We start from the raw sequence: 26757 nt of genomic DNA on the forward strand, positions 1-26757 counted from the left end.
ATTCTTTATTTAAAAAGCATACAAGGAGAATGTAGCTAAACATCCTGGTCGACTGCTGACCACGCTCTGAGCAAACAATTCAGCCAGTGTCTCTCTCTCTCTCTCTCTCACACACACACACACAGGAACATTAAGCCAAACAGATTACAATTAAACCTCGACAAACACCTGACCTGAGTAAAAGAACAGGCGTTTCTCTCAGAGTCAGTCTCTCTCTCTCTCTCTCTCACACACACACAAAGGTTAACATAAGTGAGTTGCAGCAATGTAATAAACAGCACAAAGGTTTTTGCAGGTTATGATAAAGTTCAAAGCACTTCTGAAAAGTTAAGTTTTAAACATTAAAATGATTAATTAAGAATTAATCCAACTTCTGTTTACAATCTTGATGGAATAAGTTGGGATTTACCCTTTAAAATTCACAGCAACTTCCCATCGACTTCCATTATATTTGAATTTTAAAGGTGCACAATATAATTTTATTTCCTCATCAAAATAATTGGAAAATCAAATAAACTGTAAAGTTCATAAAGACAAGTTAAAAACAGTGACACACCAGAACATCCCGGACCTGACTAAAGCCGGTTGGAAAACTGCACTGCGGGATGCAGGGATGTTTTTGTTATTGTGGGTCACCTTCGTGGCACCAGTCCACTGTTTGAATTTGGGATTGTGCAACCTCTTGTGGCTAGGTCAGTGAACTACTTTAACAGATAGGGAGGCAGTCCGGTGAAACTGCCTACTGCACCTTTAATAGACTTCTCCAAAAGGTTTTAAACTTAGCTCTGTGTGTTGAATTTGTAGTGTATGCTCAATTACAACAAACAATAACTTTAACAAGTTTCAAATTAAAATAAAGTGATATAAAAATATATTAATAGAGACCAATAAAAAAAGCAAATGCTCATTTGCTTCTATTATATGATCTGATTTTTGTAGATTTAGGATGAAAAACACTGTATTATTAGTACTTTAACTCCCTGCCACCTTCATTTCCCTCTTCGCTGATAACACTTAGAGGTTCATGGGTGGGTGATGCACGTCAGTATCATGAGAGACACAGATCTAACAATTAAAAGACAATAATACACATGTATAAGGCTGAGAATGTGCAGTACTCTGATGCAGCGTGCTGTATGTGTTTACAGAACAATGAGACTCAGGACCACAGTAATTCCTTGTGGTCATAAGCTGTATATACAACGACAAAAGGTGAACTCTTCACAGCTGTGATGCAAAATGCCATGGATTCAAACCTGTACAAAGCAAACTTAGGCAGCAGAGTGTTATACCGAATGGCTGGAAGAATTTAAACACTTTCACAACTATTTTAAGCTGGAGTACTAATTTTAAAGGAGTAGTCTGGAGATAAAACAGACTTACGTTCTTTTACACCAACCCCTGATGCAGCTGATTGGCCGAGACGTGTTTAGAGTCTGAATACTACTTCTTTATTATAAAGCTACAGATACGAGGCTAACATTGCTAACAAACACTGGGAGTCAATAGTCACCCGAATAGCATTTACAAATGTGTCCAGGTAGTATTACTCCACGAAGGATGTTAAACACCATGCCCACGTGCTCCTCCTGTGGAAGGCAGAATAATCCCAAAGACCAGGGCGTGACGCGCACAATAAAGTAGTCCCAGTCATGTGAATAAGGTTGGTTTGTACAGTTTTACTACAACAGTTTTTAAAAACAGAGTTGACAAATCGTATCCACAGGTTCTGAAGAAAATATATGAACACTAGCGTGTGATTGCCAAAGCTATTAGGGTGACTATTGACTCCCAGTGTTTGTTAGCCAAGTTAGCATGGCTGCTTCAGTTCTAAAGAAGCAAAATTCAGACTCCAAGCCAGTCCAATCATCTAAATTGTATTACTTAAAAAAAAAAAAAAAAAAAAAAAAAAAAAAAAAAACAAACAAACCATGATAGGATGCAGTTCTAAAATTCTAGCGCTGGAGCTAAACATGTTCCAAACCCACTGTTTAACAAATGTATATTAATCTCTGTTAAATCCGTGATGTATTCTCTTAAACCTGAAGGAGCTACAAAAGGTTCTTTAACAGCGCTTTTCCACCAACGTGGATCGGGCTCTGTTCCAGTTCGAGAACCTAATTTTGAACCGTTCGGTGCATTTCCACCAACAAAAACATGTTCCGGAACCTGAAAAGTTAGTTCGCACAGAATAGTAGGTTTTTCAGCATGGACCGTAACGTCCATGGGCGTGTATAGTTCCAGGAGCAAGGAGCAATAGCGACACCTACGAGGAGCATACAGCAGTCACTCAGCATTTATTTTCTATTCAGTGTTCTCTGGAGTTTCAGATTTCCTTTCACCAGAAAGGAGAAATACTAATAGGTCGTCTATACACTCCACCATCTTCTCACTTCTGTTTACTGCCGCTGTGCAGCGCCCCCTGTTGGTGACGTATCCACAGTTCCACTTAAACTGGGGTAACGGTAAACTTAAGCTGGTTCGCTGAAAAGCACCAAGGTTCTTATAAACCTTGCTATGAGTGATGTCATAGAAGAATCACTTTTGGTTCCATAAAGATCCACGTTTAAATGGGTAAAAGAACCTTAAGATCGAGTTTGATTTCCTTAAACAAACAGTTCTTTATAGAACCAGAAGTGGTTCTTCTGTGACATCGCTCTCAAGAACCCTTCCTAGCATCTTTATTTTTAAGAGTGTGGTATAATAGTTATTTTAGGTGTAAAATCCTTAAAAACGTTCAGAACATTTGTCTAGTTTCACATCACTGTTTTATACACTAAACCCTAGGGTCCTCCAGGTGGTGGCTATGATTCAACACTGACCGAGTCACTACACACAGACGATCCAAAACATTAAAACCACAACACATTAAACAACTAACGCTGATTATCTCACCACCACACATCAAGGTCTGGACAGGTTAGGCAGGTGTTTCTTATGTTTTGGCTCATTGGTGTAAATGTGGTCTAACACATCATCTTTGGTGCTATCAACACTGTAAAAAGAACAAAAAAGATTAATGCTAATGAGTTAAAGAGAGAAAAAGAGGTGCTAGCATTAGTGCAGTTCCTCTCTTCCACCACTAGGGAGTTCTCTAATAATACAACCCTCACAGAGGCACATTCTGTGTCCCCATAACATGGGTATCTCGAGTTTTACACCCGAGACACCTTAGGTATGGCATTCCCCAGTCTAGGGCACTACATAGGGAACTTGGAACACAGCCGATGCAAACAGTTTACTGTAATGGTCCATTTCTACTTATTCGGCCCTAAACACAACCACATGCTCATTCACACACACACACACACACTATTTCTTCTCGGGGGTCTCGTCCAGTATCTGCAGCAGCAGCTCGTGGAGGGGGGGTGTGATCCGGCGGTAGCCTGCGGCGGTGAGGTGGAGGAAGTCAAACATGTCCCGGGGGGCAATGGTTCCGTCTGAGTGGACCAGGCCCGGGCTCAGGTCCAAGAACTGCACCGAGCCAAACCTGGACAAGGAGCCACGCAGCAAATGGTTCACCTCACTGTTCTTCTCCCGCAGGGGGTTTGGCTTCTCTCCACGAGGCAGGAGACCCTGAGACCACATACACACACAGAGAGAGAGAGAGAGAGAGAGAGAGAGAGGAAAAAGAGTGAGAAAAGAAAGAAGAAAAGGAGAATAAAGAAAAAAAGCAAGAAAGAGAAAAAGAGAAGAGAGAGAACATTAGTAGATGATACAGGGCTCTCTTTAGTATAATTACCATGTGCAGCACTGTAATAAAGTCAATGGGGGGGGGGGTCCTACCCTTCTCCAAAAGTGCAGTGCAGTTTCTGCAGTTCTGAGCTCAGAGCAGCAATGTCACATTTTTTTCTCTCATTTACAGCTCTGTGGAGCATCACTATGATTTTGAAGCCATAATTTTAGGGAAAATTACTACGCGGTATTCTTTTAAGTCTAAAACTTAAGGGAAGATTTTCCCTTAAAACATTTCCTCAGATGTTTCACTTGACCGAGGGAACACTAAGGGGTTTATCACCGTGACCGAGGCTCTGAGGCTGTAAAGGTCATCTGTTTCAGTGACGATGCCCAAATAAATACATTATGTAAATTGTTTTCTGAACGCCACTTTAGGAGAGCAGCGTTAACTAAAGGAACCCAAAGGTCTGAGCAGAGAAAGGAAACCTAACTTGATGATGGAAAAGTGTAATCCTTCAGAAAGATATGGAGAAGGAATGAAAGTGTGTGTGTGTGCGTGTCGCCTTCAGCTCGCTCGTGATGCCATACACTGAACAACATTCTGAGTGTTTAGGGAGCTGTCTCTCTCTTTACCAAGTGACACCATCAGCTTTAAAAACACCCAAAACTCAGACATATTTCACTGCAGAGTTATGGGGGCTTTTACGTCCCTTCAATCATTCTAAGGAACTGAGTGTTTAGGAGCTTTATTATTGACTTCCTTAAGAAAATATTTAGGTAACACTTAAGGCATTTTTTTCCTGTAACACACTTAACAATGATGTGAGAAATGCCACTTGCACATGTTTAAGTACACACACAGAGTTTCCTCACCAGTACGATGACCTTGGTGTGTGGGAGCTGGTTAATCAGCAGCTGAACGATCTCCGTCACTCCTCCTGCCACCTGCTCCGCTGTGTGCTTGTAATTATTGGTGCCAACCCACACCACCACCACCTGGGGGCGACATACAGCTGGAGAAAATCTACAGGAGACCCAACTGCATCAAGAGGAGAGTCCTAAATCCACAGGTGAGAGTGTGAATGACTGGGTGACGGTGTGGGTGTGAGAATGAGTGTGACTGGGTGTGTGTGTGAGAAACTGTCCACCGGTATGAGTGAGTGAGAGACTGGATGAGTGTGTGAAACTGTCCACTGGTATGACAGAGAGAGTGACTGGGTCAATGTGTGAGAGTGAGACTGGGTGAGTGTGTGAGAGTGAGTGTGTGGTGAATAATTTATCCGTCTTTCCTGGGTGTACCTTGGGTCTGATGTTCTGCAGTTCTCCGTTATGAAGTCTCCACAGGACGTTGCAGGTGGTGTCTCCAGCGATCCCAAAATTCAAAACGTGCAGAGGAGAGAAGAGCTCCTTCCACACCTGCAGTACCCACACACACACACACACACCTCAGACCCATAGACAGTAATACAGAGTCCTTCCTGCTCCAAGCCTGAACTGTGGGTTCCTTCCCCTCTTCATTCATTCATTGCCTGTAACCCTTATCCAGTTCAGGGCCAGAATCACTGGGAGAACAGACACAGGGAGAACACACCACACTCCTCACAGACAGTCACCCGGAGGAAACCCACGCAGACACAGAAAGAACACACTACACTCCTCACAGACAGTCACCCGGAGGAAACCCACGCAAACAACAGGGAGAACACACCACACTCCTCACAGACAGTCACCTGGAGGAAACCCACGCGGACACAGGGAGAAACACACCACACTCCTCACAGACAGTCACCTGGAGGAAACCTACGCGGACACAGGGAGAACACACCACACTCCTCACAGACAGTCACCTGGAGGAAACCTACGCAGACACAGAGAGAACACACCACACTCCTCACAGACAGTCACCCGGAGGAAACCCACGCAGACAACAGGGAGAACACACCACACTCCTCACAGACAGTCACCCGGAGGAAACCCACGCAGACACAGGGAGAACACACCACACTCCTCACAGAGAGTCACTCGGAGCGGGACTCGAACACACAACCTCCAGGTCCCTGGAGCTGTGACAGAGACACTACCTGCTGCTCCACCGTGACGACCATTTTTCCCCTCTTTTATAATCTTAATCACGCAATAATAACAGCTTCAAAACCATGGCAATGCTTCACTGAACTTTATTAGAGAAATTAGAGCCTGTGTCATTGCTACTCTGGGCTCAGCACTTCACAAACCACACTATGTAACATTTGGAGGAGAGTTGGGATACCCAGCGTTTCCTAAACCTTCCCGGCAGTGCCCCCTACTTTTATAAATGAGCAAATTGAGCACCTCCACCTCAAATCTAACATGTTTTCATCCACACTCCACTCAGATGTAGTTTACACACTGAAATTCACAAAAAACCACAACAAGAGTTCATTAGTGATATATACCCTTTGATTGACCCAAATTCAAACACCTCACCCCCACTGCTGCAGATGTATTTATTAGTGCCGTGTAAATGAACATGTTAAATGGTCTCCCCCACCCTTTCTTTTAAAGCTAATTAATCATTTTACAAAATTTGACCACCGTTTCCACCCACGATTCTTTCTTATTACAGAGACAAGTAAAAGCAGCATCACTACTGTTGACTTCAAAAGGTAGTTTCCATTTTATTCATAGTGAAAAATGTAGTAAATATCCTAACTCTCTCATACATCTCTCTCTCTCTGCTGTACTGTAGCATTACTTTCCTCCATTACAGCCCCTCTGTTCGATGCTAAAGTTCCCCTGACATCTTTACTCAGCAAATTAAGAGCTTCTAATTCTAAACTCATCAAAACTACACGGAGATATTAAAATAAAGTGAAAAACCATGGTTTCCTCCTGTCTGTCGTTTACAGCACACCACACATTTATCTCCCTCCCAAAAACACAAGGAAATACCAGCATCTTAACTTTATGTTTGTGATTCTATTCTTTAAATCAGTAAACACAACTAACACAAATACCCACTGTGTTCATCTTGCGTTGAATCTTTTAATTTACATTTGATTATCCACTATCAAAAGTTTCAGTCTTAAAGGACAATCGCAGCAAATTGTGCTTCTTTTAAGTCGATTGATAGCTCTGGTATTAATTTCTTTTACTCAGTGTTTACTGTGGACACGTGGCACAATGTTTACGTGATGAACAAACCCACACCAGGTAGTGTCTGAAATCATTCCCTAACACAGTGCACTATATTCAGTAGTGAGTAATAGAATAGTGAGAAGAGGGCCTTTTCAAACACAGCTTGGGTCTGGTGCTGGTAAATTCTCTTCAGTTCATATAAGACAGATACAAAAGCCCCAAACCACTGGCTGTTCACCACCAGGATTAAAATCATGATTTTTAGACGAACCCTGTCCCTTTAAATGCGCCTCTGAAAGGATTTGCCGAATCACAGTGAACATACCCCATGCTGCTGCATCAGCTGCACCATCGAATCCCCAACAAACAGCACGTCTGGCTCAGCATCTTTACACTCCTGCACAAAGCGGTTATGCTGGAAAACAAACACACACACACACACTTTACAGACTCTAGTGGACTTTGAATAGTGAAAATGAGCTGAGCATTAAATCAGAGTTGCAAATATCTAACAACATTGAATACATTTTTCCTGTTCTTAGAGCATGCCTTCTACCTCACTCCCTCCCTCGTGTTTAGCAGGAAGACAATTCTCCACATGAGGGAGCTGTTGCTGTTTTAGTTTTTTGTGAGGAAGCCAGCAAGATCCCACACCAGTTCGGCTTAAAGATTCATCGACATTCACGAATGGCAGGTGATGAAAGGAACAAAGGCTGTTCCTGACAGGTCAAGATCAAATTCAGACATAACAGTCAGGGTTTGGCAGGGGGTGCTCACCTGGGAAATCCAGCGTCCATCACCCTGCACGTCCTCCACGGCTCCAGGTCTAGCCGCTGGGTTACAGTCCTCCTGGCTCATCCTGACCAACAGCAACAGGTCAAACGAGGGTTTGGTGCCTAGAGTAAACCAGGTTCAGCCCGAACAATCCTGAGCACAAATTGAGAAAGAGCACTTTACATGAATACCACCTTTTTATAAAGAGTTTATCAATATTTTCTTTTTATATAATACACACATTTGTTAAAAAAAAATAAATAAATGTTGGAACCAGCATGAACCGTGATATCGCGGGCTAGTCGGTATAAAGAAGCTCCAGAAAGAGCTCAGAGCCTCACATAATGTGTTATCTGGCAGAGGAGCTGGACACGGTCTTTTACAATGTGTCAAATAAATAAATAAACGGAAATATAAACAGGAAGATGCTCAATTTGTGTATTTCTGGGGCTGTGTGTAGTGCAACTAAAGGCACGCTGGATACTTTTCACAAGCGCAGCAAATGGCTCTGAACTCTGCAAACGTTTTCAGTGAGTGACCGTTCTGGACTGCACACGGTTAGCTCACTGCCTGGACAACGTCAGTACAAAGTCACACTGTGAAAATACATGAAGAATGTGTCTTAGCATTGTCCTGCTTGAATAAGCAAGACCTTCCATGAACAAGACGATGGCAACATATGTGTATATCATATATCACCAAGCATCATCATTGCCTTCGCAAATGCACAAGTCAGCCATGCCATATCCCACAACACATCTCTACATAATGAGAGATGAATTATGAACTGTGTGTTAAGATGAAGGTGGACTCTCCCTCCTCTTAGTCTTTGGTTTCTAAAATGAATTTACATTTTTAACCACCAGCCCACATGAGAGTTTTCCACTTCCAGATTCTGCTCGGTTTCTCATTGGAATGGTGGGGTTTTAACTTGCATTTGTGGACACAGCGAGGAACGGTGTTTACAGACACGGATATTCAAAAGTGTCCCTGAGCCCATGCAGTTCTTTCCACCCAGAACCAGCTGTTTTTAATGCAGTGCAGTCTGAGGGCACAAAGGGTCAAAGGGTACAGTCATCCAGCATTGCTTTAGGGTCTTGTTCCTAGGGATGTCCCTGGATTCTCTTAATATTCATGTTATTATTCGCTGTAGATGATGAAGGCCCAACTGTTTTGAAAGGTGTTGCTGGCATCAAACTCAAAATGGCTATATATATATATATGAAATATTGGTTATATGCGTGTATGTATATATATATATATATATATATATATATATATAGAGAGAGAGAGAGAGAGAGAGAGAGAGAGAGAGAGAGAGAGAGAGTGAGAGAGAGAGAGACATACACACGCATATAACCAATGTTTCAAATATCAAGGCAACCTGTTATGTCTCTGGACTCGTTGCATTAAACTCAGCGTTTTAATTATTTGCATAATATTGCATTCTAATTTCATTTAGATTTTGCACAGCCTCCCATCTCTCTTTTGGATTCCGGGTTGTAGAAGCATGCAACAACGTTCAGAAAAACACATTAGAGCACGCAAACAATCTATACAAACAAATAAAGACATGCACAAACAACAAAGCCATGAGATAACGCGAGAAAGGAAAAGGGGCGGGCAGGGGGCAAGAAGCGCGTGCACAAAGCCAAGGACCACTTTACCCAGGAATGCAAACCCAAAACCCAGCACAAGGAAAGTGCTACCGTAGGTTTCAGCCGTGAAGCCTCGCAGACTCCCCCCGCAGCCTTCCTCCTCTTCCTCTTCCTCCTCCTTTTCTTCTTCCTCCTCCTCTTCCTCTTCTCTCCCTTTCTTTCTCTCTTTTTCTCTCTCTCGGCTCCTGAGCTGAGTGGGGTTCTGGTTTGTCGCTGTAAAGATCCCCAGAGTTTATTCACACACACCCTCAAAAAGGCCCAGCCGTCTCGTGCACGTACACTTCCTTATGCGCTGACGCAGAACGCTACACCACGCCCCTCTTTGACTGACGTCACCGGGTGCGAATGTTCTTAGCGGCTTGTGAGGAGCTAATGAGCTCAGAATAGTGAAAAAAAAACATGCATTTTTGGCACGTTTTGCTGCTTTTTGTCGTTGTTTCTTACACTCCTTATATCCTGTGACTTGAATATAACCATTTTATTTTATAAAAGCGTTGTAAAATCCGTTTTATATATCATTTTATATATTTATACCTTGTTTTCAGAGTTAGTGCACTATGATTTATTTTCATTTTCTAACTAGCAAGAAAAGATGTTTGTTGAATATGAAGAACACTTTATAAAGTAGTTATTTTCATAAAAGCAGCAGCATACGTGCACTGTGTGCTTGAGAATACGGCAGTGTCTGAAAGCTCCTAAATACTTCTACTGAGGCAGTACACAGTCAAAACCACCATGCCTGATTTTAAAGGTGTGGCCAGTGCCCCCCACTATAGTCTGATTGGCATGCCCAGGTTCCACCACAATACGTCTGCACAGGTTTAGTTAAAGCTCAGAGCATTTTTTAATAAAATAAAACTCGAGAACCAGAAGATGGTAATACACACTGCTTAATTTTATTATTATTTTTATTTAATCCAAAAACACCCAGGCTAACTGTCTTATCAGCATTATCAGCATACCCTGTGGTATATATTAATTCTGAATTAATTAATTCTGAGTATCTCTCTTAAATAGACTTAAACCAACTGTAGATATTATTTGTGCATTACAATAACAGCTTCAAAATCATTGTGATGCTCCACTGAGCTGTAATAGGGAGAATAAATCCACTGTTTGTGATACTCTGGGTTCAACACTGCAGAAACTACATTATGTAAAATTTGGAGGAGGGCAGGAAACCACCCACCTCTCCCTCCCCCTTGATTTTAAGACATTAATTCATTCATTGTCTGTGACCCTTATCCAGTTCAGGGCAGCGGTGGGGTCCGGAGCCTACCCAGAATCACTGGGTGCAAGGCAGGAACACACCCAGGAGAGTCCTTCATAGGACAACACACATTTACACTGACACTTTTAAGTCTCCATTCCAGTTGGTGTTTTCTCCCCATGTCCATGTGGGTTTCCTCCGGGTGACTGTCTGTGAGGAGTGTGGTGTGTTCTCCCTGTGTCTGCGTGGGTTTCCTCCGGGTACTTCTTTTTCCTCCCACAGTCCAAAAACACACAATGGTAGGTGGATTGGCGACTCAAAAGTGTCCGTAGGTGTAAGTGTGTGAGTGAATGTGTGAGTGTGTGTTGCGCTGTGAAGGACTGGTGCCCCCTCCAGGGTGTATTCCCACCTTGCACCCAATGATTCCAGGTAGGCTCTGGACCCACCACGACCCTGAACTGGATAAGTGGTTACAGATAATGAATTAATGAATGAATGAACTGTAGGGGGAACCAAATCTTGCCTAGTATTGCTTTAACTGTTGTAAATGAGTTCAAAAATAGGTCCTATTTTTTTTCATTATTCATAAACTGACCATCAGCAATGGTGTGTAGGCATGTAGCCTATTATTAGTGGAATATTAATGCACAAACGAAACAATAAATCAGATGTGTTTACACATTAACAATATGTTGTGGCCACATCAGATAAATTCCTAGAACTGCCAAGCTTTAGCAAGTTATGTCCATGGGTAACATGTTGGCCCCACATATGGAGGCCCCCCAGGGTCAAAGATGGGACCTGCATGTGTAAAACCTTAGCAGAGGGCCCACCCCATATATATATATATTGAGATACCTGTAAGTTATGACCAGCATTCACAGCCACTTCCACCTCAATAAATTAACCTCCAACTCCAGGAGCACTGCTGTTTCCAATCTAGTTCCTGTTCAATTCCTCTCGCATATGAACCCTAGTCAGTGACCATAACATGAACTTTACTGAGCAGTTATGAAAGTGTCAGGTCCCCAGAAAGTCCGGTGCGTCTCTATTACAAGGCAAGTCTATGATTGCTGGGAAACACTGTTCTCTCTGGTTTGTTTAAATTCAGAATCACTGCAACTTTTAAGGTGGAGTGGTGTGTGTGAGTAAGAAGCGACTGTATCTTGTTGGTGTCTGAAGTGTAACTCATCTGTAAGTGTTTATTCACTGTTTGAATTCCCACAGAAACTCATGTGTAACTCGAGCTGTTTAGTTTTGTAGCACTTTCGCTCTGTGTTTACTTTCATGCAGTTAGCGCTCTCCTGAATTTAGAGTCAGTCCCACCTTAAGTAATGTAACTGTAACAGCAAAAATAAGTCAGTGTTACCCCCCTATGGAGCAGGAACAGAGCAACATCCTCATCTCGGTTGGTGCTTTTCAGCGTTTGGAGTCTCTCCGTTGTTTAAAAACTCCAGATGGCGTTTCTCTAAACACATTAGAGCGGTTTCCAGCGCACAAACAGATTTGAGAGCTAGTGAATGGTGAAAAAACATCTGAATATTATGAACAATTGTTTTTGATTACAATAGTGAAGTACTCCTTTAAGTGATGTCCACATGTTGCATGCTGTGACCCCAAGGTCAAGGTCACAGAAGAGTATCTGAGGGCAGTGAAGAAGGTTCACACCTTGTCTTTATTTAATCAGGTATTTATTATGTAAAGACAACCAGTGGATAGCAGCCACGACATAGAATAGGTGTGCATTTATCACATTATGTGGATTATCTGTAACATAATTAAAACATTAGTGTTCTGTTGCTTGTAAAATTAGCACTGACTCTCCCAGAGACCTGAGGTTTTATTAGAGGTAGGAAGCTGAGGGGATGAAGGAAGCTTTTCCACTCAAATACTGACCCACAAAGAAATTAAAACAAACACACACACGTGTGTGTGTGTTTGGTGGTAGCCATGTGTATCCCTCCCCGGATGCAAGGACTTTCTTGTTGTCATGGCAATGGCTCTTTTTCCCGCCATTTTGGAACAGGTTTAGCAACAACAAAACAGTTTGCAACCACTCTTCTCTTCTCTCATCATTACTTCTCTTCTCTCATCTTTACTTTTCATCTTTTCTCTTCTCTCATCATTACTTCTCTTCTCATCTCTTCTCTCATCTTTACTTCTCTTCACTCATCATTAATTCTCTTCTCATCTCTTCTCTCATTATTACTTCTCGTCTCTTATTACTTCTCTTCTCTCATCATTACTTCTCGTCTCTTATCATTACTTCTCTTCTCTCATCATTACTTCTCATCTCTTCTCTTCTCTCATCATTCTCTTCTCTTCTCTCATCATTACTTCTCATCTCTTCTCTTCTCTCATCATTCTCTTCTCTTCTCATCTATTCTCTCATCATTACTTCTCTTCTCTCATAATTACTTCTCTTCTCTCATCATTACTTCTCTTCTCTCATCATTCTCTTCTCATCTCTTCTCTCGTTACTACTTCTCTTCCCGTCTCTTATCATTACTTCTCTTCTCTCATCATTATTTCTCATCTCTTCTCTCATCATTACTTCTCTTCTCACATCATTATTTATCATCTCTTCTCTCATCATTACTTCTATTTTCTTCTCCCATCATTACTTCTCTTCTCTTCTCTCATCATTCTCTTCACATCTCTTCTCTCATCATTACTTCTCCTCTCACATCATAATTTATCATCTCTTCTCTCATCATTACTTCTATTTTCTTCTCCCATCATTACTTCTCTTCTCTCATCATTACTTCTTGTCTCTTATTATTACTTCTCTTATTACTTCTATTCTCATTTCTTCTCTCATCATTCTCTTCTCTTCTCATTACTTATTTTCTCTTCTGTCATGTTCTCTTCCCTTCTCACACGATTATTTCTCTTCCCTTATCATTACTTCTCATCCCTTTTCTCTTCTTCCCCTGTCTCATCACTTCTCTTCTCTTATCTCATTACTTCTTTTCTCTTCTGTCATGTTCGCTTCCTTTATCTCATGATTTCTTCTCTTCTCTTATCATTAATTCTCTTCACTTATTATTACTTCTCTTCTCTTTTCTCATTACTTCTCTTCTCTCATCATTTCTTCTATTCTGTCGTCTTCTCTTCCATTCTCTCATTAATTCTCTCCTCTCATTAATTCTCTTCTGTCGTTTTCTCTTTCCTTCTCTTATCATTACTTTTCTTATTATTACTTCTTTCGCGTCTTCTTCCCTTTTCTCATTACTTCTTTACTCTTCCCTCATCATTAATTCTCTTCTCTAATTACTTCTCTTCTCTTGTCTCTTCTTCCATTTTCTCATTACTTTTTTCCTCATCTGTTTCTTCTCTTCTCTCATGGTTACTTTTCTCATCATTACTTCTCTTATTTTCTCTCAGGTTCTCATTTTCTCTGCTTTCCTCTCATCTTCTCTTTTTTCTGTTCTAATCTTCTCTTTTCTTTTTCTCGTCTTTACTCATTGTCTCTTTTCTTACGTTCTCCTCCTATTTTCTCTTCTTTCATCTTCTCTAATCTGTTATTCTCTCATTTTTCTCATCTTGTATCTTCTCTCATCTTCTTTTAATTTGTCTCCCTCTTCTATATTGGCCTCTCTTTTTTTCTCTTTAATGGTTTCTCTTTTAGTCTTTCACCTCATTTTTTCACATCTTCTCTTCTCTTCTTGTGTCTTCACTTCTCTTCTTTTTCTCATTTTTTCTTCTTTCCTCTTCTATCGTCTCCTTCCTCTTCTCTCTGTTTTAGACCTCTTATCTAATCTCTTCTGTTCTCTGTTTCTTTTGCTTCTCTCATCTTCTTTTCTCTCAACTACTCTCCTCTTCTCCTCTCATTGTCCCTTAACTTCTCTCATCTTCTCTTCTGTTCTTCCATTCTGATTTTTCTTTTCTCTTCTCTTCTCTCATTTTCCCTTCTATTCTCTCATCTTCTCTTCTCTACTCTACTCTGCTCTTTCCTTGTCTCATGTTGTCTTCCCTTCTTTCTACTTTTCTAATCTTTTCTCGTGTCCCCCTCTTCTTCTACTCTTCTTCTCTTCTTGTTCTTCTCACCGCAGTCAGAAATTCATGCGCCACCTACTCACACGAGTCCTCTCACCGCGGTTGCCATGGTGACCGGCGTACGCGCGCTCGAGCCGCGGGATGAGGTCATCGTTACGCTCGCGGTTGCCACGGCAACATCCTAGCGAGGGCGCTGTTCGATTCAGCAGCGGTGAACCGAGATTTCAGAACTGATCCGAATCCCAACGAATCTGCAGAACCGATTCAATCACTGGCTTATCAAGTATAAAAACAGTAATTAATAATAATAACAATAATAATAAAATAAATTAATTTCATTAAAAAAGTCAAATCTGAGAAGAACGTACAAGAAAAATATTGGGTAAAACAACAAAAAAAATTAAAACGTAAATTAATTTCTGGATGTTCTAGTAAGACACCTTCATTAGCTACTGTGGGTGTTCTCCCTGCGTCTGTGTGGGTTTCCTCCTAGAGTCCAAACACGTGTTTACAGGTGCAGTGAGTGTGACATCGTCCACAGGTGTGAATGTGTGAGTGAAAGGGCGTGTGAGACTGTCCATAGGTGTGAGTGACTGCGTGAGACTGTCCAAAATGTGTGTGAATGACTAGGTGTTTGAATTTGTCCACAGGGGTGAGTGACTGAGTGAGTGTTGGACTAGCGCCCTGTGTTGCGTTCAGCTAAGTTCAGCGAATCAGTGAATCGGCTCCCTGTAGAGTGACACATTTCCACAACTCTGGACGAGTAGGCGTGGCCTGTTTCGTATTGTAGGCGTGTCTGCGCTGTGACGTTGATGAGGGGGCGTGCCCACGGCGCTGCGCAAAGCGCTGCTTGTTGTTCGCCCCGCAGAGAGGCGAGAAGATGGCGGCGGTGTCGAGCGGAGGCGCCGCGGCGGGGATGCCGCACTCTGCTCGGCCCGCGGCGCACACGGCACATGTGGCACACGCCGTAGCGCACGCCGCCCAGGGCGGACACGCGGCGGCCGGCGCCGAGCACCAGGCGCGGGGTCCACAGGGCGCCTGCACGGCCCGCAGACCGCCCCCCGCGCGGGTCGGATACTATGATATCGAGCGCACCATCGGCAAGGGGAACTTCGCCGTGGTCAAACTGGCCACGCACGTCATCACCAAGGCGAAGGTAACGCTGTCACCGCCGCTACCCTCATCCTCTCACTCTCTCTCATCCTCACACTTACCCTCATCCTCACCGAGCGCGGTTCGGTCCCCTAATGCGTGACACTTAACATTAACGTCTGTGGTGCAGCGCTTAAGGTGGACCGGAGAATTCAAGGGAGAAGCAGGCGACTTTATGACTATATGAAATGTGTGTGTGTGTGCTTTGTGAAGCCCAATACCAACCTCAATCCACGTCTTTATTAACGGGACACTCAACGTTACCGTTTGCTCTACAACATTTAAGGTGGACTGGAGAATTCCAGGGAGACACAGGCCACTATTTGAAGTGTTTGAGCTTTAATTGTGTCTTAATGCTGTGTTTGAATATAGATTAGGCTTTCACTTTATTCAGCCCCGTTGTGTTATCATCAGTTAACCTTAAACTGCTGCAGTGTTTAAGGTGGACCGACTATATGACTATCTGGAGTGTATCGGTTTATGTCAGTGTCTGCGCCTGTTTGTCTGTGTGCTTCGAGAGGTCCAAAACTTACCTCAATCCTACTCCATATTAAGGTGACAGTCACCGTTCTCCACTGGTCATGTACAATTTAAGGTGGACTGCAGAATTCCCATAAGAATCAGGCCAATATTTAATTATTATGTAGGTCCTCGGTTTTCAGCTGTCAGTGTTTATTTAGCCGTCCTTCATCTCTATTAACGCGACACTCAACGTTAACGTTTACTCTGCACCATTTAAGGTGGACCGGGATATTCCAGTGAGCCGCACGCCAGTAATTGAAGCCTTAAGCCGGTCTTATTGTTTTGTTGAGAAGAGTAAGAGCTGCCAAATACGTTTTAGTCCAATAACTAGGGTTTAACTGAATCCAGCCTCGTTGCGTTATTAACCTCAGTTAACGTTAAACTGCTGCAGCATTTAAGGTGGACCGAAACACTCAAATCAGAATCAAGTTACTAACTTGAAGTGTGTTCGTTAATACAAGTGATATAGTATATATATGTGTATATAACTGATAGTGTATATAGTTAAGTTTAAGACCGGAGACCCCAGTGCCTAGTCTTAATCCATGTCTTTATCAACATGTATTTACTCTTAACGTTAACCGCTGCAATATTTAAGGTGGCCCGGGAAATTCCGATCACAAGCAGGCCACCGTTTGAAGTGCATTCGCTGTGTTAATGTAATATGGGTATTGCCTTAGATGTAGCAACGTCTTATTAACGACATGTTAACGTCTAATTAGGGACGACTTAATAAGATTATGTACAAGACTCGACTTAATCAGGATTAATCAATGTCCGGGTGTGATTTTAATGTTAATTTAGACATACTCCAACAGTGTTAAGGTTATTTACACAGTAATAAAATTTATTTTAGCTTTAAGATTTTTACATTTACTTTTATGTTGGAAAGTACGTATAAATGAGGTCTCTTGTGAACATTTTGTGGCGGTACCGGAGCTGTCAGAGGCCGCTTTGTGTTCTGTTCGTGTCCTGAACTCGGGGCCTTCGTTTGTGTACATTACATCTGTGTGTGTGTGTTTTGCGTACACACCGGTTCGAAAAATGCCCGTAAGGACAGGGACCTCGTCATTGTTCTGGTACATTTCCATATGAAGCATAATTTAGCTTCATTTTCCAATGTTCCATTCCACCTTAAATGGTACCGCCGTTGCGGTTAAATTTGCTCGCCTGCGTCTTTTTCGAATTTCCCTTCCACCTTAAATGGTGCAGCAGGCGCCTGGCAGACTGTACCATTTAAGGTGGAGCGAAAAATTCGAATAAGAACCCAACATGTTTTGTTTTAATGTCTGCGTTTAATTATAAAATTAAATGAAAGCCCTGCTTTTGAGTTGAGGCGTTAAATGAGCTCTGAAAATACCTACTTCATTTATCTGTTCCCATAATCAGAACCAACTTCTCGGTTCAATGGAAAGTCCCCAGAAAGTCAGAAATACGCATAATTGTGTGGGTATGAGTCAAACGCCTCCGTGCTCCCTGTGTAGTGCCCTAAGAATTTCGCGAAATTAGGGCTTCTATATCCCCAAAATAATGCATTTCATCTCCACATAAAACGACGTTTATATCCAGACATATGCTACGCGACCCTCTGTGAAATTTAATGTCATGTATTGGCGGGGAGAATCCGCATTATCCATGCTCTTCGTAGTGCACTATGTAGGGAGTATGCAGCGATTTGGTTCCTCGCAGTGTGTTTGTAGACTCGCTAGCTGTTTCAGCTCAGCTAACTGCGTCCTTTCAAGCTTTTCTGACTCGATAACTTTAAAAAAGATGCTGACTAATTGTCAGCAGCCTTCCTTTTTAAGTTTAGAAAAAGATGTACTTTGAAATTATGCGAAAACATATTTGAAAAATAGCACAGCATTTTGAAAAGCAATGGCCAGTTTTTGGCCAAAAAAAAAATATATATATATATATTCCTGGCCGAGTCTTCACATGACGTTTTCTTGAGGAAAATAAAACCGTAAATTGTATAAATGTAAGACACAAAATGCGAGTCTTAGAACTAATAAATGTAAATAAAGTTTATTTATAGGAAGTTTGTGGAGCTGTATGTGATAAATTTGTCTGAAAATTGGGTTTAAACAGCTTAAAAGCTTGTGTAAGCTAGTTAAGCCACACTTATTCAAGGCTAGAGAAACTTATTTTCCTATGTATTTTGTTACACACACTCACACACACACACACACACACACACTCCCAGGGTTACATTAATATGGGAATTTTTGGTCAATATTGGTGTCCAGCTTTCTATTTTTCTTTTGACTACAATGTAGTTAAATAATATTTTATAAGCTAGAAACTGGGAAGTGTTGCAGTAAAATGTAGCTCTAATTTATAACGTGCTATCAATTTAGTTCATTTTAAGGCATACATTTTAGAAATACTGCTTAGATCTATCTGCCAATATGAATGATTCCAGTGATCACCTAACATTGTCTAAATATAAGTATCTCTTAAAGTCTCTCTATGGTCATTGATTAACTCCTAAAACCCCTTGAAAGCCCTGCCTGCTGAATTGACAGCATTGGTTCCCAGTTGTGTGAGGTATGGCTGCCTGAATAAATGATGATAAAGCTAAATTAACTGATTTGGAGAAGCTTGGATAACAATGGGACATTGTTTCAGATTGCATTCCCTCTTTTGATTATGAACAACTGAGACATTAATCACGGAATATCACTCAAGGGAGGCAAGGTGGCACTGCAGGTGGTGTCTCTGCCACACAGCTACAGGGGCCCAGCGTCCAGTGTTGTGTTCTCCCTGTGTCTGTGTGGGTGTCTTCTGCTTTCCTCCCACAGTCCAGTGTTGGTATATGGGGGACTGTTTGAAATTGTCCACATGAGTTAGTGACTGAGTGAGTGTGATATTGTCCATGGATATGTGTGAGTGACTGGGTGAGTGTATGAACCTCTCCACAGCTGTGAGTGTATGATGCTCTGTCCAGGCTGTATTCCTGCTTTGTGCCCAGTGGTCCCAGGCAGACTTTGGAACCACAATGACCTTGATCAAAATTAAATGGTTATCGAAGATGGATGAATGAGTGAATATCACTGTAGAGCTGCGTGTGCTTAAGTGCAGGTGTTAATCTTGTGTTGTGGTGGTATATTTCACAGCAGTATTTATTTATCGGCGTCTGAAAAGCTGCCTGTCTCTGTGTTTTTTGGCGTCTTAATGTTGTTTACATTGTTGTGTATTCCTGCTCACACAGCCACCTCTCTCTGTGCGTATGGCTCTCTCTCTTTATTTTTTTTTTTCACATCGTGTGGGCGTCTTGCAGGCAAGATGTACAGTTGGCAGCAAACCTGTGTTTGGGACAAGATAGAGTCCATCAGGGGCTCGAGCTCGAGGTCAGCAGGATCCTGACGTGGAAATGGCCACAAATTAGCTCTTATTCCCTCAGTAGATGTTATCCCCCAGTTCACGAGGCAAATTCGATCTGAATTTTTCACAAAGAGATGTTTATTAAACATTAGGATCTTTATATTTTACAACATTTAAAGAGAAAACACAGGGTCAGATCATAGCTTGTGTTTTAAAAGAGACTTTTAACAACAGGATTCAAGAAAGATTTTATTTTTTAAAACTATATTTAAAGACATTTTTCAAAGAGTAAGTGTAAAATAGCTGATGATGTTTTAAACAATTTGCTGATTGTAAAATGTGAATGTGTAAGTACGGATTGTGAAGTGTGGTGCTGTCTTCATGATTAGGATGGTCCTTAAAGTAGCACTAGGTAATATTTTTACCTTAAAATGACAGCTTCAAAATTATTGTGATGCATCTCTTACCTGTTACAGGGAGAACAGACCTTCTGTTGTTGCTGCACCAGGCTCAGCACTGTAGAAAGTACACTTTGTAACTTCGGAGGAGGTAGCAGTGGTGTTATACTTTACTCCAACCAACCAGAGCTGAGGGGCAGTAGCTAGAGAAGCTGTATTAACATTGTAGAAGACATTGGTGTTGTCTGACCTTGGCAGCCTAAAGAAAACAGACTGAATGGTCTTCTATTGCAGATTGTGAAGGTTGGTGGCTTCCAGTCTCCTACGGTGCTCCAAAATATACATAGCTCAGTTTCTGCAGTGCTGAGCCCAGTATAGCAACAACAGGAGGCTCTGTTTATGCTGTTACAGCTCAGTGGAGCATCGCAATGATTCTGAAGCTGTAATTTTAAGGTAAAGATTTACATAGTGTCCCTTTAAGGTAAAGTAACACATTTCCAGTTGTATAAAAACGGCTCAAATAAAGCAGCACAGGAAAAGCCATGAGGATTAGTCCTGAGGACATGGATAACGTACAGTATTATACTTCGGAGGATGTTATTATTCTGTAGCTTTTGTTAAATTAGAATGGTTTGATCAATTCAATCAAGGCCAAGTATTAACACTGTGTTCATGGATGTTGTGTGGCTCTGGAGTAAGACTCTCATTCGCACTGAACGTCACCACACACATATTTAAGGGTTGTACTTGGAATTAGTTGCATGTGTGTAATAAAATGGTAATGCTACTGTAATATTATATTCATTTACTTATCAATTCAATGTCTCTTTCCTCGTTAATAATATGCAATAACTCAGTAAGTGCATTTGTGGATAATTTTGTAGTGTAAGGGTTATTACAGTATCCACGAGTTGCAGTCATGTGATTATTATTTTGTTATTTGTGGCACGGAGGCCATACAGGAGACTTTTTTCTGGTTTCAGAACGCAGAACTAATGTAAACAGATGGGAAAGATTTATCTCCCTGTGAATCTCTCAGCACTCAGCAGCACCAAAGCCCACTGCCTCTTTTTGTCGGGGGTAAAGGATCCCGCAGTGTAGTATAATGAGGAAAAAGACTGTTATACTCTGTTAGCCACATTTAGCATTTTCACCATAGGATCTAATGTAAAACTGTTAGCATCAGACCCTAATGTGTCTCTCTGCTCTTCTGTCTGAATCTGTGTGAGTTATTCACACACAGATCACAAACACGCTTCAGTCGTCGTTATTTCACTGCTGTGTTGTTGTAGTGTGTAAGAGATGACGTATTCCTCCATCTCAGTCTTTTCCCCCTGTTTACAAGTAAATAATCTGAGTTTCTCTTAATAAACTTTTAATAAAGACGTTTTCCTCATCTGAAAGTGTGAGTGATCAGTGAGAGAGGTGTCCACGGCACATAGCTGTTTACACAAACCCCACAGCAGTGTTCTCCCCCTGTGTAAACAGCCCTGTTCAGAACGCCCGCTTTCAGCACCTGTTCCTTTAAATGATAATGAGCCGCTTGCTGTTCACCCCGACCCCGAGCGCACAGCAGTGAGGAGAGAGGAGCAGAAGGTCTGGTTTTTAGCCGTTTTCGTTCGGTTCTCTTTCTTCTCCGTTCTTGTTTTCTCCGTTTTTACTCAGTGCTCATATTTCTCCACGCTCGTGTCTGTTTTGCTGCGTTTAACCTCGTCTTTGTGCCCTTGTGAAGCCTAATCATACATCCCCGTCCTAATCCCCCTTCCCCTGGTTTCCCGTGGTTGATGTCGTCATGTGTTTGGATCAAATGTACGTCAATCAACAACTCAGCAAGGATCCTCAAAACGATTAGATGGTTAATGCATGCCCGCGTTTTTACCCATATTAATATTTTTGAAAAGTAAACGCAAAAGCATTATTAAAGTGTTTTAATAAATATGTAATAGCCTGTATAGTTAACTGTAGTGTCTTATATAATTAATGAGAATTATTGAAAACACCATCCCAGAACCATAGAGGGAATCCACAACTTCAACTTAAAAGTCTGTAGAATGATAAATAAAATAGTTGTGTAAATGTATAATTTATAACAAAATAAACTTTAACATTTTTCATTGATTATTGTGTGTGAAACACAACACAATTTAGAGTATATTCTATGATTGACAGCAAGAAGTAAGTCATGTTTTTAATCAGGCGAACATCAGCTGCCCAGGGGTCCTTGGGAAGGGGAATTACGAAGGGGATGTACAATTAGGCTCCACACCCTCACATAAAATACGTGTCCAGCGCTGTGATTGGACAGACTTAGACGAGGGGGCGGGGCCATTCTAAAGTCTCAGCACTTGACTTCAGAAACGGAGCAGAATCAGAGCGGCTCGTTTTATCCTGTGTTTCTCACTCAGGCAGTGCACAGAAAACTGACTGGGGTCTTATTTCACAGTGTGTGGGTTGGTGGGCTCGTGATTCAAACATAAATGTGAACAGACACTGAACAACAATGTGCTGAAGTATGTTCTCTGTCGAGGACCCTTGCTTTCATGTACAAAACCATTGTGCGTATGTAATTTCCAGCACTTTGGTGAGAGACAGATGCTCTTAACACTGCAGCACTGTCACGAAGTCGGGGTTAAACCCAAGCTTCAACATCGCCAGCATGGTTCATTACTGGATTAAACCTGGGTTAACACACCCAGCAAGCGAGCTCCACACCTGTCGCAGCAACAGCATTAGCTTCATTCAATAACCTGTCAGCGGCTCTGTACTCGTGACACAGCAGAACGACACAATAACAGACCCACACCCTCCTGACCCTCGATGACCACTGCCACGCCCCAAAGAGGGCCCTGTAGAGTGGGTGGTCTGTGAGTTGGGTGGGGGATCGTTCTCAATGAGCAGTGACGCTGTTGAGCTGGTGCGAGTGGATCAGACACAGCAGTGCTGCTGAAATTTTTAACACCAGTTAATGATGGTTGTTATGTTTTGGCTTGTATAAGCTTTAAACCATAGGAAGCATGTGCATTAATTTGTTCTGTTCTTGGGGATAATATTGCATCATAGATCAGATACATATCCGATATGCAGGCATGTGACATCAGTGTGAACACTCAGATCGGACTCTGTGTATGCACTCGGCTGGTGGGGCGGCACAACAACGGGAGAAACTCAGGTGAGTCCCAAATAGCAGCATAGTCTCTACATAGTGCACTTCACAGATTTTAAAATTAATTACTATGCTCAGAGTAGACGATTTTGTTATTTCTCAGTTCTGATTCTGATTGCGATATACAAGGTCTTTCTACTTGAATATGATCATTGCTGCTGTGGGTTTAAGGTGGAAATGGACCATGAAGCAGTTAAAATTAGAGTAAATACAATCTAAACACAATACATTGAATTTAAAAGGGAATTATTTATGTTTCACTGCGGTCGCCGTGTCCTACACGTCCACTCTCAGGCTGTCGGCGAGGTTAAGGTCATTATAAAGGAACGTAAGTAACAACACAGTGTTGAGGTGAACACCCAGGTCCACACACATTAATCCTGCTGTCAGTGCTGTGTAGTTTCTGGATGTCAGATTATTCCTGGCCATAATCTAGTCACATACTCCACGGTTAATGTTCTGTGTAGTGCTGTCAACCTTAACGTGATTGATCTGGACACTTTACACGTCACTTTTTAAATGCAAATTAATCATTTTATCAAATTTGGACACAACTTCCTCCACAGCTTCCTTCCAGACAGCGTCGCTACTATTGAGATCTGAAGGAAGATTCTATCATTTTTATGCTGAAATATGATTTAAATCTCATAAACTAACTCTCACTCTGACTGACTGTCTCTATTGTGTCCACACACTGCTGTTGCAGGAAGTTCATGCCTCAGTTAATCCACACATCTCTCTTTTATAAAGTTGTTGAAGCTGAATATGGAGACGTTTGTCTGAACCTACTCTGAAACAATGAAAAGAACCAGTTTTTTGTGCAAACCTCTACACATTTGTTATATCTCCCTTCTAAAAAAAACCCCACAAAAAAACAAGAAAATACTAGCATTTTATCTTGTGATTAATCACAGAACGCTATTGTGATTAACGCGATTACATTTTTAATCGATTGACTCCACTAGGTCTCGTCCACTGGCGTTTGGATGTTTTTAAAAACATCAACATGAAAAAACATCATCAAAAGTATCTTCATCAACACCAAGTGCTTTTGGAAATATCTGCACCCACACGGGATCGCGTTGCTTTTTACTCTTTTATGTTGTCAGTTTTACTTTCACTGCTTTCCTCGCTCTCAGACTGAGTGTGAGATTCTGAACTCGTTAATGTAAACAGAGCTGTGTGGCTCAGTTTTATGGCTGTTTTGCTCCCACTTTTAAAAATCTTTTTTGAAAATGTCGGTTTTCAGTGACCTACAGCGGGCGTTGGTGTGAACAAAACAGAACGGAAAACAACCGAAGCTGCCGCAGGGTCATGGTAAGGGGTGGACTGGAACATGGATCGGTGACGTGTCTCGTTATGTTATGTTGTTACCATCCGGTTCATGGTCCAGCGCTAGCTCCGGACTGGAATCTGGATCGGTAAGTGGACCGGCATCAGGATCGGGATCAGGGCTGTCTCTGAGTCTACAGTCTAAAATAAATGCTTTTATGTTTCTGTGTACAATGGACTAGGTGAGGACTAGTGAGTGTGCACTACATAGTGCCCAGGGAGATATTTGGGATTCAGCCATTCTCTTGCTGCTGCATTAAAACCACTGGCTTTCACTGACTCGTCCTAATCAAGGACAGTCGAGGAGCTGTTTGTCATCCTCTCGAGCAAAATATAATGCACACGTCAGATGCTGTCTGGTTTGAACACAATGAGACGTCTCGGGATGTGCGTAAACATCAGTGTCAGTTTCAGAGACGGATCCGTTCACATTACAGACAGAAACAGATCATTTACGTTTATGAAAGTGAACCGACAACACACACTAATGGGATCTACATGTGAAGTACATGTGAGTTTAGAAGATTTAAAGGTGATGATTTTCATGTGTGATTTTTTTTTTTTTTTTTTTTTTTCATTAATTCATTATCTGTATCTGCTTATCCAATTCAGGGTCGCGGTGGGTCCAGAGCCTACCTGGAATCATTGGGCGCAAGGCGGGATTAAACCTTCACAGGGCAACACAGACACACACACACACATTCACTCACACACTCACCTACGGACACTTTTGAGTCACCAATCCACCTACCAACGTGTGTTTTTGGACTGTGGGAGGAAACCGGAGCACCTGGAGGAAACCCACGCAGACACGGGGAGAACACACCAACTCCTCACAGACAGTCACTCAGAGCGGGAATCGAACCCACAACCTCCAGGCCCCTGGAACTGTGTGACTGCGACACTACCTGCTGCGCCACCTTGTGATTTTACACTTTTTAAAAAATATTTTAAATAATGTATTGTTTTTATACTACACAACAGTTAACGCATTGATTATTATAATAATTAATAATAATGTTAATTCATTTAGAAATAAATAATAATATATGATTTTAATCTCGGGTAAACGTGGTGCTAGTGTCCTGTGGAGGTGCTAGTGGGTATCAGCCTCAGTATAAAGGTGGGCTCTTGTCCTGTTCTGGATTAATGTAAAAAGTAGAGGGGCTAATTATGGTTTGTGACTGTAAAACTGGTTTAAAATCTGATTTTATTCTGGATTTGTGCGAGGAGCTGGAGCTGACGGAGACTTGGTGCTGTGCTGTTAGGCTTTACTTAGTGCTGGACTTTTTAAGCTTAGCTTGAGGTTAGCAGTAATTCTGAGTCACTAATGACCTCACAAGTGCAGCACAGTGTGTGTGTGTGTGTCCTCTAAGCTGTAGGAGTATTAGCCTCTCTCTCTCTCTCTCTCTCTCTCTCTCTCTCTCTCTCTCTCAGGTAGCACTCATGGGCAGATTAACTAGCAGACGTGCTAAAACCTGCCTACAGTTAGATCACTGCATCTCTCTCTCTCTCTCTCCCTCCCTCCCCCGGTTTCCTTAACTGCTCTCTTTTCTATCCCTATCTTCCCTCTTGCTCTTGTTTTTCTTTTGCTATCATGGTTCAATCTGTCTTCTGTTCTTCATGCTTTGTCTTGTCCCCCCATTTCTTTCTTTCTCTCTTCCTCTGCTAGCTTTCTCTCTCTGACCTCTCTCTTTTCTATTCTAGCCTTCTCTCTTTCTCACTCTATCTAGATTTCTTTCATTCTCTTGCTTTCTTTCTCTGTCTTTGTCTGTCTCTCTCTTTGTCCCTCTTTCTGTCTTTGTCTCTCTCTGTCTCTGTCTCTCTTTGTCCCTCTTTCTGTCTTTGTCTCTCTCTGTCTCTCTTTCTCTCTCTCTCTTATCTAGATTTCTTTCATTCTCTTGCTTTCTTTGTCTGTCTCTCTATTTCTCTCTCTTGTGTCTCTCTCTCTCTCTCTCTAGTTAGGTAACACTGGTAGCATGTGCGTGTTGTGATTTCATTTCTCGGAGTGGTTTGGCTCTGGTGTTCTCAGCATTCCTCCCTCTGTCTCTCTCTCTCTCTCTCTCTCTCTCTCTCTCTGTGTGTGTGTTTATTTTTATTACTTTATTTGGACTGTAAATCACCACGTCTCTGCGGTCTGAATAAAGGCAGCAGTAAACTGGGTATGGTGTGCTACTTGCTGAACACCTCTGAACACTGACCATACCCCCCTCATCGTGATTGGTCCTAACCCAGTCTGATATTTGTTCTAGACTCCTCCCCCCGAATGTGATAGGTCCTAACCACTGTGATGTTAGGAGAAATAAAGGCACTGAGTAAAAACGGAGAAGAAGGAGAACTCAGTTTGCGCCACGTCTCTACAGTGTTGAATCTGCTACTTGGACATACTGCTGATGATTATCCCATTACATGATGATCTAATAATGATTC

The 26757-nt window shown here is 41.9% G+C and overlaps 2 protein-coding genes across 6 annotated transcripts in view; one reads left to right on the top strand and one right to left on the bottom strand.

Moving 5' to 3' along the window:
- Positions 1-9485, bottom strand: LOC136693537 (platelet-activating factor acetylhydrolase IB subunit alpha2-like). Of its 2 annotated transcripts, none has more exons than XM_066666767.1 (6): positions 9279-9485; positions 7573-7722; positions 7121-7210; positions 4978-5094; positions 4552-4674; positions 1-3576 (listed from the first exon to the last, which is right to left on the bottom strand). In XM_066666767.1, exons 2-6 carry the CDS (start codon positions 7651-7653, stop codon positions 3313-3315), a joined length of 675 nt encoding a protein of 224 aa, XP_066522864.1. In that variant the 5' UTR covers positions 7654-7722; positions 9279-9485; the 3' UTR covers positions 1-3312. The 2 variants fall into 2 exon arrangements, with proteins under 2 accessions (XP_066522864.1, XP_066522865.1); XM_066666768.1 differs by having other exon boundaries at positions 9237-9485.
- A 5672-nt stretch (positions 9486-15157) lies between these two features.
- sik3 (SIK family kinase 3) overlaps positions 15158-26757 on the top strand; it is a 41569-nt gene continuing 29969 nt past the window's right edge. For all 4 annotated transcript variants that reach the window (XM_066679534.1, XM_066679551.1, XM_066679543.1 and 1 more), the window contains exon 1: positions 15158-15592. In XM_066679534.1, the coding sequence (XP_066535631.1) occupies positions 15317-15592 (276 nt within the window). In that variant the 5' untranslated portion in view covers positions 15158-15316. The remainder of the gene's footprint in view (positions 15593-26757) is intronic.

The sequence above is a fragment of the Hoplias malabaricus genome, chromosome 1, assembly GCF_029633855.1.
Source record: "Hoplias malabaricus isolate fHopMal1 chromosome 1, fHopMal1.hap1, whole genome shotgun sequence".
Lineage (NCBI taxonomy): Eukaryota > Metazoa > Chordata > Actinopteri > Characiformes > Erythrinidae > Hoplias > Hoplias malabaricus.